General features: G+C 36.2%; 3 protein-coding genes across 5 annotated transcripts; 2 read left to right on the forward strand and 1 right to left on the reverse strand.

Moving 5' to 3' along the window:
* LOC104746496 (lysine-specific demethylase JMJ30) lies at window positions 608-3,568 on the forward strand. Of its 3 annotated transcripts, XR_760905.2 has the most exons (7): window positions 608-1,220; window positions 1,360-1,569; window positions 1,864-1,998; window positions 2,104-2,247; window positions 2,558-2,650; window positions 2,761-3,155; window positions 3,283-3,568. XR_760905.2 is itself a non-coding variant. In XM_010467986.2 (6 exons), exons 1-6 carry the CDS (start codon window positions 735-737, stop codon window positions 2,947-2,949), a joined length of 1,257 nt encoding a protein of 418 aa, XP_010466288.1. In that variant the 5' UTR covers window positions 608-734; the 3' UTR covers window positions 2,950-3,216. The 3 variants fall into 3 exon arrangements, 1 of the variants encoding a protein (XP_010466288.1); XR_002035639.1 differs by lacking the exon at window positions 3,283-3,568 and having other exon boundaries at window positions 2,392-2,650; window positions 2,761-3,216; XM_010467986.2 differs by lacking the exon at window positions 3,283-3,568 and having other exon boundaries at window positions 2,761-3,216.
* On the forward strand, window positions 4,722-6,066 carry LOC104746497 (DNA-damage-repair/toleration protein DRT100-like). Its single transcript, XM_010467988.1, has one exon. The coding sequence runs from the start codon at window positions 4,809-4,811 to the stop codon at window positions 5,904-5,906; it is 1,098 nt and encodes a 365-aa protein (XP_010466290.1). The 5' UTR covers window positions 4,722-4,808; the 3' UTR covers window positions 5,907-6,066.
* LOC104746498 (serine/threonine-protein kinase UCNL-like) lies at window positions 10,373-11,924 on the reverse strand. The gene has a single exon (XM_010467989.2). The coding sequence runs from the start codon at window positions 11,858-11,860 to the stop codon at window positions 10,577-10,579; it is 1,284 nt and encodes a 427-aa protein (XP_010466291.1). The 5' UTR covers window positions 11,861-11,924; the 3' UTR covers window positions 10,373-10,576.

The following is a 12,310-nucleotide window of genomic DNA, read 5'->3' on the forward strand; positions in this document are numbered from 1 at the left end:
AGTTGTATTTGTGTCTTTGGTCGCGATGGTATCTTGCTTTCCTCTCTGTCGGTTTTGCTTCTGGTTTGGCGTCGGTGTGAGGTTTGATCCGGCGATTGGTGCTTCCGACTCATAATGTTCTCTAGAGAAGCCAAGCGGGAGTCTCTCGTGCCTTTGTACAATTATAGTGTTTAGGTTTCATTTTCTCCAAATCATTTGTACCTCTTTAGATTTTTGCTTAAGTGTTTGTTTTTAATCAGCTTCCCTCTTTTGGGCTAATGACTATGAGGACTTCATTAGTCCGCCAGCTCTTGTAATTTCAACTTGTATCCTTTTTTGGCTCATTCATAAAATTAAGATGACCAAAAAAAAAAGGTATTCTAAAAATTGGTTTATCAGATTAATAATAATTTGCTGAACTCTTTTAAAAAAAAAATTTGCAGAACTTTCCCAAGTTTTATGTGTAAGATGCATTTTTTGATAAATAATCTACTTGTTATGTAAGACAATAAAAAAAGATAGGGGTGATTGCATAAATTTAAAATTTTTGAAGGGTTCCTCTTCAATACTGAAAAATACCAGAGTTATAAATACAAAAATATCTGATCCTAATCATCACTCGAAAATATCTTTCTTTCCCTTTCCACTTTTTCGCTTACACTTTCCCCCAACTCATCATCACTTTAAAAATATCTCACACCACATAAACACTTAACCCGACCCGATTACCCGAATACCCGACCCGGTCCATCCCAATGTCAGGAACCACCACCGTTTCCTCCGGAGACCTCAACAACCTCCGTCTCCCAACCCCAACGCTCGACGCCGAATCGCAGTCCCTGCTGCAATCAATCTCAGCTCAAGGCGGTTACGCCTATGCTCGCATGGCGGCGCTAGCTGTTTCCGGCGACAAAAGCGCGGCGGAGGCGGCGCGTGATATGGCTTGGGAGCAACTTCACTCTGGTCCATGGCACTCGGTTCTCCCTGTATGGCGCGACGCTTACTCAATGGCTTGTCTCCACGTCGCTAAAATCCACTTCGCCGCCGGCGAGTTTGGTGAGGCCCTTGGTGCGCTTGATATGGGTCTTATCATGGGAGGGATGCTTCTCCGCAAGGATCTTCACGATTCTGTTTTATTGGTCTCCTCTGAAGCTCGTAAGAAGACTAAGAGCCTTGAAGAAGCTTCTGGAGATTTCAAGGGTGAGAAATTGGTCCCGGAAGTTCCCGTCGACGTTAATGAGGTCAGAACATGTTTTTTCACTAATCGAAAAAAGTTACTTGTAGAGCTCAGATCTTGAAACCTCGATGAGCTCTATATTGAAAAATGGAGTTAGAATCATTGAGTTTCGTGTTGATTTGGTTGCTGTGGTGAACATGCAGGTGCTTAAGATTCTACCTTGCAGGTCGTTAAGTTGTAGAAGAGTAGAGAAGAGGTCTGATTTATCTTTGGAGGGGTTCCTGCGTGATTATTTTCAGTCAGGTACACCAGTTGTAATAACCAATTGTATGGCTCATTGGCCAGCCAGGACCAAGTGGAACCACTTGGACTACCTCAATACTGTTGCTGGTTACCGAACCGTTCCCGTGGAGGTGTGACTACCCATCATTTCTTCCCTTATTATTTACATCTGTTTACATACTTAGTTAGCTTGTTGTGTGGTAAAAGGTTTATGGTCGAGCTTAGAATGAGATTTACTTCTAGGTTAGTTTATCACATTAAATCAGATTGATAGTGTTGCATTTTATGAAGGATAAGAGCATAAGCTCTGTCACTTTTGTATCACAAAGTTAGGAGTCGTACCATTGTCTTGTCTGAGCTAATAAGAAGATGGGTTTGATCAGAATAATTTGTCTTTAGCTGAAAGCTGGTAAAGTGCTATTCAGGTGGGGAAAAACTATTTGTGTTCTGATTGGAAGCAAGAGCTTGTGACGTTTTCTCAGTTCCTTGAACGGATTCGAACCAATAAATCTTCTTCCATGGAACCTACTTATCTTGCCCAGCATTCGTTGTTTGATCAGGTATATATATTAAATGTACTAGGATGTTTAGTTTTATACAGTAATGTCTGTACTCGGTGTGTGTCATACTGAACATATGGTCATTGGTTTAACACAAATGGGCAGATAAACGAACTGAAAGATGATATATGTATTCCTGATTACTGTTTTGTCGGTGGCGGGGAAATCCAATCTCTTAATGCGTGGTTTGGCCCGGCTGGGACAGTTACTCCATTACACCATGATCCACATCACAATATACTTGCTCAGGTAAATATGGTCAAATATATTTTCCTTACATGAGCTGAGAGCAGGGCTTCTTGCCTGTGCTGGCAGTCTTTTGTGCTATCCTATGTTTATGTTCTGTTAGTGTTTAACAACCTTTTTCTTCTTTGATGTTCTTGCATACTAAAGCCTGATCATCTCGCTGGATTGAAGTTTGATGACTCTTTGACTAACCAAAAAATCGTTTGGCCTGCACATTTGGACCTCTGTGTCTCATATGTGTCTAGTTTACAGAAACTTCATTATTTATATGCTTTCTCCTCCTACTGAAGTTTTGATATCATCTGTTCTTCAGGTTGTTGGCAAGAAGTATATAAGGCTTTACCCATCCTCCCTGCAAGACGAACTTTACCCTTACTCTGAGACAATGCTCTGCAACTCTAGCCAGGTAAGCTTTTTCAATTTCCGAAGTCAAATCTGATTTTGGATTGAACATAAAACCGGAGGCTGACTTGATTTTCTGTTCCAAAACTGGTTGGTTTCAAACTTTGGTTGAAGGTTGATCTGGACAATATAGACAAGACCGAGTTCCCAAAGGCAACGGAGTTGGAGTTTATGGATTGTATTCTAGAAGAAGGTGAAATGCTGTACATCCCTCCCAAATGGTGGCACTATGTCAGGTCCTTAACCATGAGTTTCTCGGTCAGCTTCTGGTGGAGCAACGAAACAGATTCCTCTAGCTCGTAACGAAAGGAGTTATTTTTAATCTCTGTTTCAGGTTCGAAGTTCACTTTGTGTCTTATATACAGAATTATATAAGATCTTAAGATGGGATTAAAGAAGAAAGTAAGTGTAGAAGAAAACAATTGCTCCGAGCATGAAGATGTTTGTTTTGGTTTACGTCTATGTTGTAAAAGACAAATTGAGAGCTCTTGGGTACAGACATTTTTTAGGTATTGTAATGTTTGTATTTGCTTCAAGTAAGGAAAGTTTAATCTATATCTACTCCTTCAATTAGTATTTCCTGTTAGTTGGTTAATTATGTCATTGTACTTGCACTGATCTTGTTGTTGATATCAGGTTTTAAATACCTGGCGACGACCTAATCAACGCTTTGGAGTTCGTGGATGAATAATACTCATAACTAAAAGCAATAATTGTAATTTAATTTCTTAGACACGTAACCCGCAACAACTCAGTTGTCTAATGACCCTCAGATGTAAATTTAACCCCCAGCGTCACAATTCTTTCTTTTTCCCGCCTTTGTTTTATTAGACAAGATTCAATACGTCTTTGTAGTAGTAGTAGACGTAGAAAATTATGAGTGGATTTTGAAAATACAGTTAAGAACCATATTTCAGTCCTACATGCCTATATGCCTATATGCCGATATATACTTTATAAACTCTCTACTAGTAAAAAATAACCAAAAGCGTATCAAGTTTTGGACATTACTGTATGTCTCGCATAATTGCATTTATGACAAAAACATACTATTTCACAGTAATGTCTGTGAGTTTCCTGTTGTCCGCCGTTTAAAACAAAACCGTCGGTGCTGAATCAGACGCGGACGTAGGTAACAAATCAGTAACGGTAAGTTTGGTAAAACTTTCTGATTAAAGCCCAATCTTAATTCTTAACCCAAGCCATGATACTACTAATACATACTAACAAATTAAGCTGAATCCAAGCCAATAAACTAATCGTAAGACCAATAGAGTCAAACATTAATTACATAACTACAATTATTTGCGTTCGAAGAAGATGTGTATCGTCGTTATCTCATAACACGAACGAAAAAAATGATTAAAATGCAAGAACATCAACACGTGGCGTCATGTTGACCCTGCAAAGATGATGATAAGTAGTATTACGCCAAAAAAAAAAAAAAAAAAAAAAAAAAANAAAAAAAAGCTTATCCAACCCGGCAAGTCGCATCGGAAAATCTAATCGTAGCTTCAATAATTTGCATGGGAACTCTCCCCCACTTCCAGTTCCTGTCTCCATCTTACTTTGTCTGTGCAAAGCTTTTTCCTACTACTACTATTAACATCTAACCAATGTGCTCAAAACTTATAAACCATGTGTGTGTTTCTTCATATTTGTGGCCATATTATTGCAAACAACCTGTAATACAAACCACACAATCCCATGTTATTCAATTAAACAAACCCACATGTTATAAAGTTACACCATTTTTTTTATCTTTACGTTCTCGTCTTTTTCGAAAATAAAAAAATAAGATCTTACATGAATTTGACATCTGTTGTTGACTAATTTGATGTAGGCAAATTCGTGATTAATCAGAGATTACACGAACACAACCTTCATTATTGTACGAGGCCAAAATGTCTAATCATACCCATATCGTGTTATTATTTCCTTAATAATACTTTATGTAAACCAAAAAAAAAAAAAAAAAAAGCCAAGTATTGTCCTTTTTTTTTTTTTTTTCTTATTAATATATTTTATTTAAAATTTCCCTCTTTCTATTTAATATTATCCGCTATTTATATCCCATTAACGTTTATCTTCTTCCCTCACCCTCCCCCATCATCAAAGTCCCCAATTCCCAACACCGTCGTTAAAAAAAAAGAAAAAAAAAAATGAAACTCAACGTCGTCGTTTCACTTCTCCTCCTTCTAATCTCAACGGCCACATGTTGTCCGCCGTCAGACCGCCGTGCACTCCTAGCTTTCAAGTCAGCTCTCCACGAACCACACCTCGGCATTTTCAACTCATGGACAGGCCAAGACTGTTGCCACAACTGGTACGGTGTTAGCTGCGACTCCCTAACTCACCGAGTCGCCGACATAAACCTCCGCGGCGAGTCAGAAGATCCAATCTTCGAACGAGCTCACCGGACCGGTTACATGACCGGACACATCTCCGCCTCCATATGCGAACTCACACGTCTCTCCGCCATCACAATCGCCGACTGGAAAGGTATCTCCGGCGAAATCCCTAAATGCATCACTCGTCTCCCTTTCCTTCGTACGCTCGACTTAATCGGAAACCAAATCTCCGGCGGGTTACCGTACGACATCGGGAGATTGAACCGGTTAGCTGTTTTAAACGTAGCCGATAACCGAATCTCCGGTCCGATTCCGAAATCGTTAACCAATCTCTCCAGCTTAATGCATTTAGATCTACGTAACAACTTGATCTCCGGCGTGATCCCGTCGGACATCGGAAGAATGAAAATGCTCAGCCGTGCTTTGTTATCCGGTAACCGAATAACCGGTCGGATCCCAGAATCGTTAACCAACATTTACCGGTTAGCTGACGTGGATCTCTCCGGTAACCAACTCTACGGTACAATCCCACCGTCTCTAGGACGCATGTCGGTTCTAGCAACGCTCAACCTCGACGGAAACAAAATCTCCGGGGAGATACCTCAGACACTGATGACGTCGTCGGTGATGAACCTGAACTTGAGCCGGAACTTGCTACAAGGAAAGATACCTGAAGGGTTTGGGCCAAGGTCTTACTTCACAGTTCTTGATTTGTCGTATAATAATCTCAAAGGACCAATACCGAGATCTATCTCTGGTGCGTCGTTCATTGGTCATTTGGATCTTAGCCATAACCATCTCTGTGGGAGGATTCCGATGGGTTCGCCGTTCGATCATCTTGAAGCGGCGTCGTTTATGTTTAACGACTGTCTTTGTGGTAAACCCTTGAGGGCTTGTTTGAAAAAATGATTTTTATATGTAATTTGAGTTTTTTTTTTTAATATTAATTAGAGACATTATTATTATATTTATGGTTATGCATTTTAAAACAAGAAAGATTATAAATGTGTGCTACATTTAGTTGATTTGTGGGATGACCAACATTATATATAAACTCCAATTCCATTAATCACACTGCTCATATCATTTTTAAATGCAATTTTTTTTTTTTTTTGGCATATTGTTATCAAATCTAACCATAATGTAACATATACGATTATCATAAACTTTTCTACTAGCATTACGACGATAACTACTCTTGCATCACAACACGTTTGAATGTATTACACATTTTTAGAATTACACTCGCATTCAAATTAAAACGTTACCTTTGATATAGTAATTTCCACGATTATTTTAAAATAAATTAGTCAATTAGGTTTACGACAAGAGTCAATATATTGGGAATATCAGAATATGGATATACATAGAAATACCATACTTTACGGATACGTTCGTATTTATTGTAGTCTCGAGTAAGTTTTTTTTTTCGTGTTCTTTCTTTCTTTACATATTTTATACTACAAGTGCATAGTATTTGAATAAAAAAATAGACTAGGAATGCATTTAGTTGGGTTTGTTTTTAGAACATTTATTCTAGAGCTAAATACACATATACGTATAATAGATTGGTGAAAATTTTAATGTGGAGAAATTCAAATCACATGAAGAAGAACAACGAAAGAATTGAATGAAAACATTAAAAGAAGGAAAAGAAGGCGTTGTGGGGATAATAAAAGCATAATAAAAAAAAAAGTGGTAATTAAATGGGGCAGAGGCAGTGCATGTGAGACTCTCTGTAAGCATATTGCGGTGAGTGTCAACCTCAGGACCTGTCGCTGCCTTCACTACATGGGTCTACTCTTTTAAGTCACTACATTCATTGCTTTTGTCTTGAAAGATATTTTTATTTTTTCATTATACTATTATTACTTACTTATTTAGAAAATTATAGATTTTGATGGGCTCATTAAGCTCTAGAGTCCAAAACTAATTGGGCCTACTTTGGTCCCCTATTTGATTGTGATTTTTTTTATGGCTTAGTAAGTGTCAAACACAAATCTTGATTTCACACTTTCTGGTATGCTAAAGTTGAGGTTATTAGATGATGTTCAAACAAAACCATTTGTATATGATGTATCTTATGTATTTGCTAATACAAGAAATTTAAAACCAACACATAAAATTTAACTGTTGCCAAGACTATGAAAAGAAGATAGTGGTACAAGTTCTTTAACTCTCTCCCTGCCTTTGGTTGCTTATGGAATGAGGTTGGCCGAACACAACACGTGATCACCCTTCGTAATGTCTAAACCTTCTTTTGTCTTTTTTTACTTGACTAGTTTGTTCCAATATTAATTATCTTGATGGGTTTTAGCATATAAAATTCAGATTGTCAGTTTTCAGAAATGCCAACCTATAATTATAGGCTTTGTCCCCTTTCGTTTTTTCATCCTTTATTCCTCTTTTTTGTATTTGTCTTTTTGATCAGTGCCACCCAAAATATATACTTTGTTCACTGTAAAAACAACTTAGCAGAAAATTGTTTTTTAATGGAATAGGATATCTCTCCTATAATTAACAGAAAACATCACAAAGAACCTAAATACATAATACCAAACAAGAAAGCAAAGCCATCGAATGAGTCATCGACTCATTGTAAAAATTAAAGACTATCCCAGTTATATAACGGAGAAGAGTTAACTGTGAATTTCCGTATCTTTACATCACAAATGAGTCATTATACAAAGACCGATAGACGACTTTTGAACAAACTTGTGTGTAAGAGATAAAAATCACTTAATAACGCAATAGATAAATCACTTAACAACATTCAAAAAAAAAAAAGTTTGAAGGAATTAATTTTAGGTGATTAATGCTCAGAAGAAATAAATAAAAAATACATAAAAATAAAGATTAAATTAGAGAACTAATAGAAATTTTGTCTATTTGTGAGATGGTAATTACGCACTTAGTAGACCATATTTTTACCTTCTTTTGAGGATTTTATAAAAACTATGGAAAATAATAATTGGCAATAATTTAGGAAAAAACATTTTTTATTTCCATTTTTTCTTATAACAAAAAATATTCCCAGTTTTCCTTGATTAATATATATTATTTAATTTAAGTTATTTTCTAGATTTATTATTATGCTTTTTAATACTTTAAATTATATAAAACGAATATTGAATTTGATTTTATCAAATTTTATTTGGTGGTTATTAATTTAAATGATAATATAAAATTGATATTTGATTAGATAAAACTAATTTTCTCTTTTTTTGTGAGGGAATAATAGTAATCAAATGCAGAAGACAATTTGAAATTTTTAGTTTTGGGAATTAGAGAGTTATTAAAGGAATTGATTCATTGTAGGAAAATAGACAATCAAATTGATTCATTAGCTAGCTTTATTCTTCAAATCATAAGTAATTTTTTACACCAAAACATAACAACCATTTAATCAAAACAAACAAAAACATCACAAAAAAAATCAAATCATGTGGGTAAGGACATGGTTGTGTAGATCAGCTATAGAGTGTGTACCTCTTACGCACAATCACACGTAGTTTGGATCCAAAACAGTATCATAGCAAATAGTAAATACTGTCAATTGGCTAAGAACAATTAATATTTAATTTTTTTTATCCGTAATGACTATTATTAAAATTTATTATTTAAAACATATATAATAATGTAATTATTTATCCTTAATGGGATAATAATGTATTAACATATATTTATCTTTAATGACTAAGACCATGATTAGTGGGCGTTACTCTCTCATGGGTTTTTAATTAAAAACTAATAAAATAATATGAAAAAGAAAGAAAAGGAAAGAGAATCGTTCTCCAAATACTTCCGTTAGTAACGCTTCTCTCTTTAATTCTACACCTGTCAAGTTTTTATTGGTTATATAATAAAATATTATTTTTTTTTTTCTGAGAAACGGAGAAGAACTCTCCCGCTATTGATGCCCTAATATTTGACATACCGCAAAAATGTATTTTCCTAATATTATATAAAGGATGCATACATAATATATAATGTATGTAATATTTTTCACATAGATATACAACTTTTTGGCAGAACATCTATAAAATGTTAATTTTTATTTTCAAAACCAAACATCTAACTTAGGTCGAAAATGATTGCACAACTGAAAAAATTGAAAAAAGTTATTCAACCAATTTTCACCATTTGAATTGAAGAAGTTGAAAAAAAATTACTGAATTAGTTAAACTTAAAAGATTGAGAAAAATAAACTAATTTGAATTTAGGTTGTAGCTGAATTGTTAATATGGCTAGGCTTTGTTTTACCGGTGCGTACTTTTGCTTATTTCCCCATATCTCAACATATTTGCATGTATTGCTATTATTATATCATACACATAGAATTAATTAAGCTGAGTCTTATATCCATTGTATAGAGAGGATCTTGATTGAACCAGTACTCCTTCACATATCAATTCTTTCTCTTTAATAGTTTTATGTGACACTATATAAGGAACGATAATAACTTTGATTTCTAAAGAAGACCAGACAGATAATTAATCATAACTTGTTAGAAAATATGTATCTGTCCTATACATATAATATATTTAGAATCAACGTTTGAGTATTACGGATACATTTTTGACAAAGGATTGTTAGTATAATAATATCAGTAAATATTGTATTATAAATTTAGTTTCCGGCTTAGCAATTTCTTGCTATACTTCAAAAATAACACAGAATGTTCGAATAAAAGATTCTCCATGGATATGTTGTAATCATGTTCGTAAGAGCGTTGGAGCATCTTGACGTGATGATATTTTGCTCGGACGACTAGATCTTTGTCAACAGAATTACATTACTAATCAATAATAAAGTAATGGAAGAAGATGTGGCATCAAGGTGCCCAAACACTTTCATAAACATGTCTTAAGTGTAGTTGTTGGGATTCACTTTGCCGTCTTAGTTCAACATCTTTTATCTAATCGGTAAAAAACCATTTACCGAATCACTAGAACTTTGATGATCCAAGATTAACTAATGAAGCTTGAAGAATATATAATCGCTTTTGAGTGCTATCAACGTATGTATATATGTGAACGAAGGAAAAGATATACACAAATGTGGGTTCTCAAGTGTAATTATGAGGTAACGTGTTTTATGGAAGGATTTAGACCGTGTAATTATGATTACACATTCCCATCTCTTATTCTTTACTTATTTTAATTTTCTTTTGTTTCTACCACATTTTCAACACAACCCTCTCGTGATATTTTTCGCGTCCAATCCAATATACCCACTAACTCCATCTTTTTTCCTTGACCTTCGAAATAAACTAATGATTTCTTATCATTATCCTTTTTAAAAACAAACCCTGTTTTTTTTGTCTAAATTATGTTATTTAGAAAATAAAAACATTTAGGATTGTGCAATCGAAATCTTCTAATACCAAATTATTATACTTTTCAAAAATTCTCACATCAGGAGAAATACATTTTCTTATCCAGTTTCTTGGTCTAACAATGATTTGCATACAAATAATATGACAATCAGGAAAAAAAGAAACTGAAAATACCCAAAAATAACAAAAAATTATATACAACTTTGTAGTTTGTACGTGTTAGATTCCCCCCACACGTGGATTAGAAATCAATAAACGGATCGTTTCTACGACACACGTGCGGCGGAGACCGTAATGGTGACGGAGGAGCTGATGATGGCGTCGTCCTCAGCTTCTCAAAATGTTCCCTTATATCAAACCCACCTACCGTTAATTCTCCGTCATCTCTTAACGGTATAAACGGTGGTCGTGACACCTCCGTTAACAAATCCCACCTCAGACCCGCGAAAAAAGCGTGCTCCTTTACCTCCGCGGCGCCACGGTGGCTACCTAACCGCCTATCCGGATCCTTCACAAGCAACCGCCGTATCAGATCAGTTAGGTCGTTAGGTTTTCCCGCGAACTCGGGTTCCTTCATCAACACGTTACGAAAAGTCTCCTTTTTGCTCTTCCCTTTGAACGGAGTCTCTCCATACATCATCTCGTACGTCAAAACGCCGAGAGCCCACCAGTCTACGGCGAAGTCGTGACCGTCGCCGCGGATTACCTCTGGCGAAACGTACTCGTCGGTTCCGACAAAGGAATTAGAACGTTCGCCGGAGGAGAAACTCGTTTTCCGGCGATTGATGGGGTTAACCCGAGCGGATCTCGTTTTCTTCAACAACCGTGTTTTGTTTTTGCTCTCTGTCGCCGCCGGTGAGATCAACCGGGAAAAGCTCAGACTTTTTTTACGATCGATGCTTAATTCCGGGTCGGGTTGATAGAATTGGGGCCGGGTGGGCTTTTTGAGGCTCCGGGAAAGGTCGAAATCGGTTAAGGTAACGTGACCCGACTGCTGAATGAGTATGTTCTCTGGTTTCAAGTCTCTGTAAGCGATCCCCATGGTATGAAGATGCTCAAGCGCACAGACGATCTCAGCCACGTAGAATCTAATAACAGAGGAGTTAAAAACGCCGTCGTTTTGACGGCGAAGGAGTACGTTAAGATCGCCGCCGGAGCAATAAGGTACGGCCCAAGCAAAGTATCCCGGTGACTCAAAAGAAGCTAAGAGACGAGGGAGAAAAGGGTTTTGATTAGAATTAACGGAGAGACGACTGAGAACCTCGATTTCCCACCGTGCACGGCGGATAGAGGAAGCAGAGGATTTGTGTACGAGCTTGACGGCGAAGGGAGAAGAAGAAGAAGAAGAGGTTGAAACGAGGTCGTCGTGTGCGAGGAAGACGGTTGCTGTTGCACCTTTACCAAGGATTTTGAGAGCTTTGATAGAGTCAAGGTGGAGAATCTCCGGCGGTGATGATGGTGGGGACGATGGTGATGTTTCCATTGAGTGTGAGTGATGAGAGACGAGTGGGTCTGAATTTTGCATTGTGTCTCCTCTTGCGTCTATTTATATTATTTGTGCTCTCGTTATCGTTGTCTTCGAACTTGTTAATGTCATACTTTTTTTTGTCTCTTTTAGTTTTTTTTTTCTTCCTCATGCAGAAAAATTATTTAAAATACTAGTTAATTATTTTTCCCCTTATAATGGCGATCAAAATGTATGTCTAATAGAAAAAGGTTGCGGAAGATATATGCACACGTAATATAATCTATCATTTTATTTTCTTTAATAGGATAATGACACCATGACTATATAGCATATAAACGTACCTACTATTATAAGATGATCCACTTTTGTTTACGATATTATTGATTTTTAATATAAATTAGTGAAAGTTTGATATGAATTATTTAAAATGCCGTTTAGAATCAAACTTATTCGGAGACTCGAAAAAGAACCGTCCAAGATTGTAAGCTAAAATATTCTCTTAGTTCG

The sequence above is a fragment of the Camelina sativa genome, chromosome 15, assembly GCF_000633955.1.
Source record: "Camelina sativa cultivar DH55 chromosome 15, Cs, whole genome shotgun sequence".
Taxonomy (NCBI): domain Eukaryota; kingdom Viridiplantae; phylum Streptophyta; class Magnoliopsida; order Brassicales; family Brassicaceae; genus Camelina; species Camelina sativa.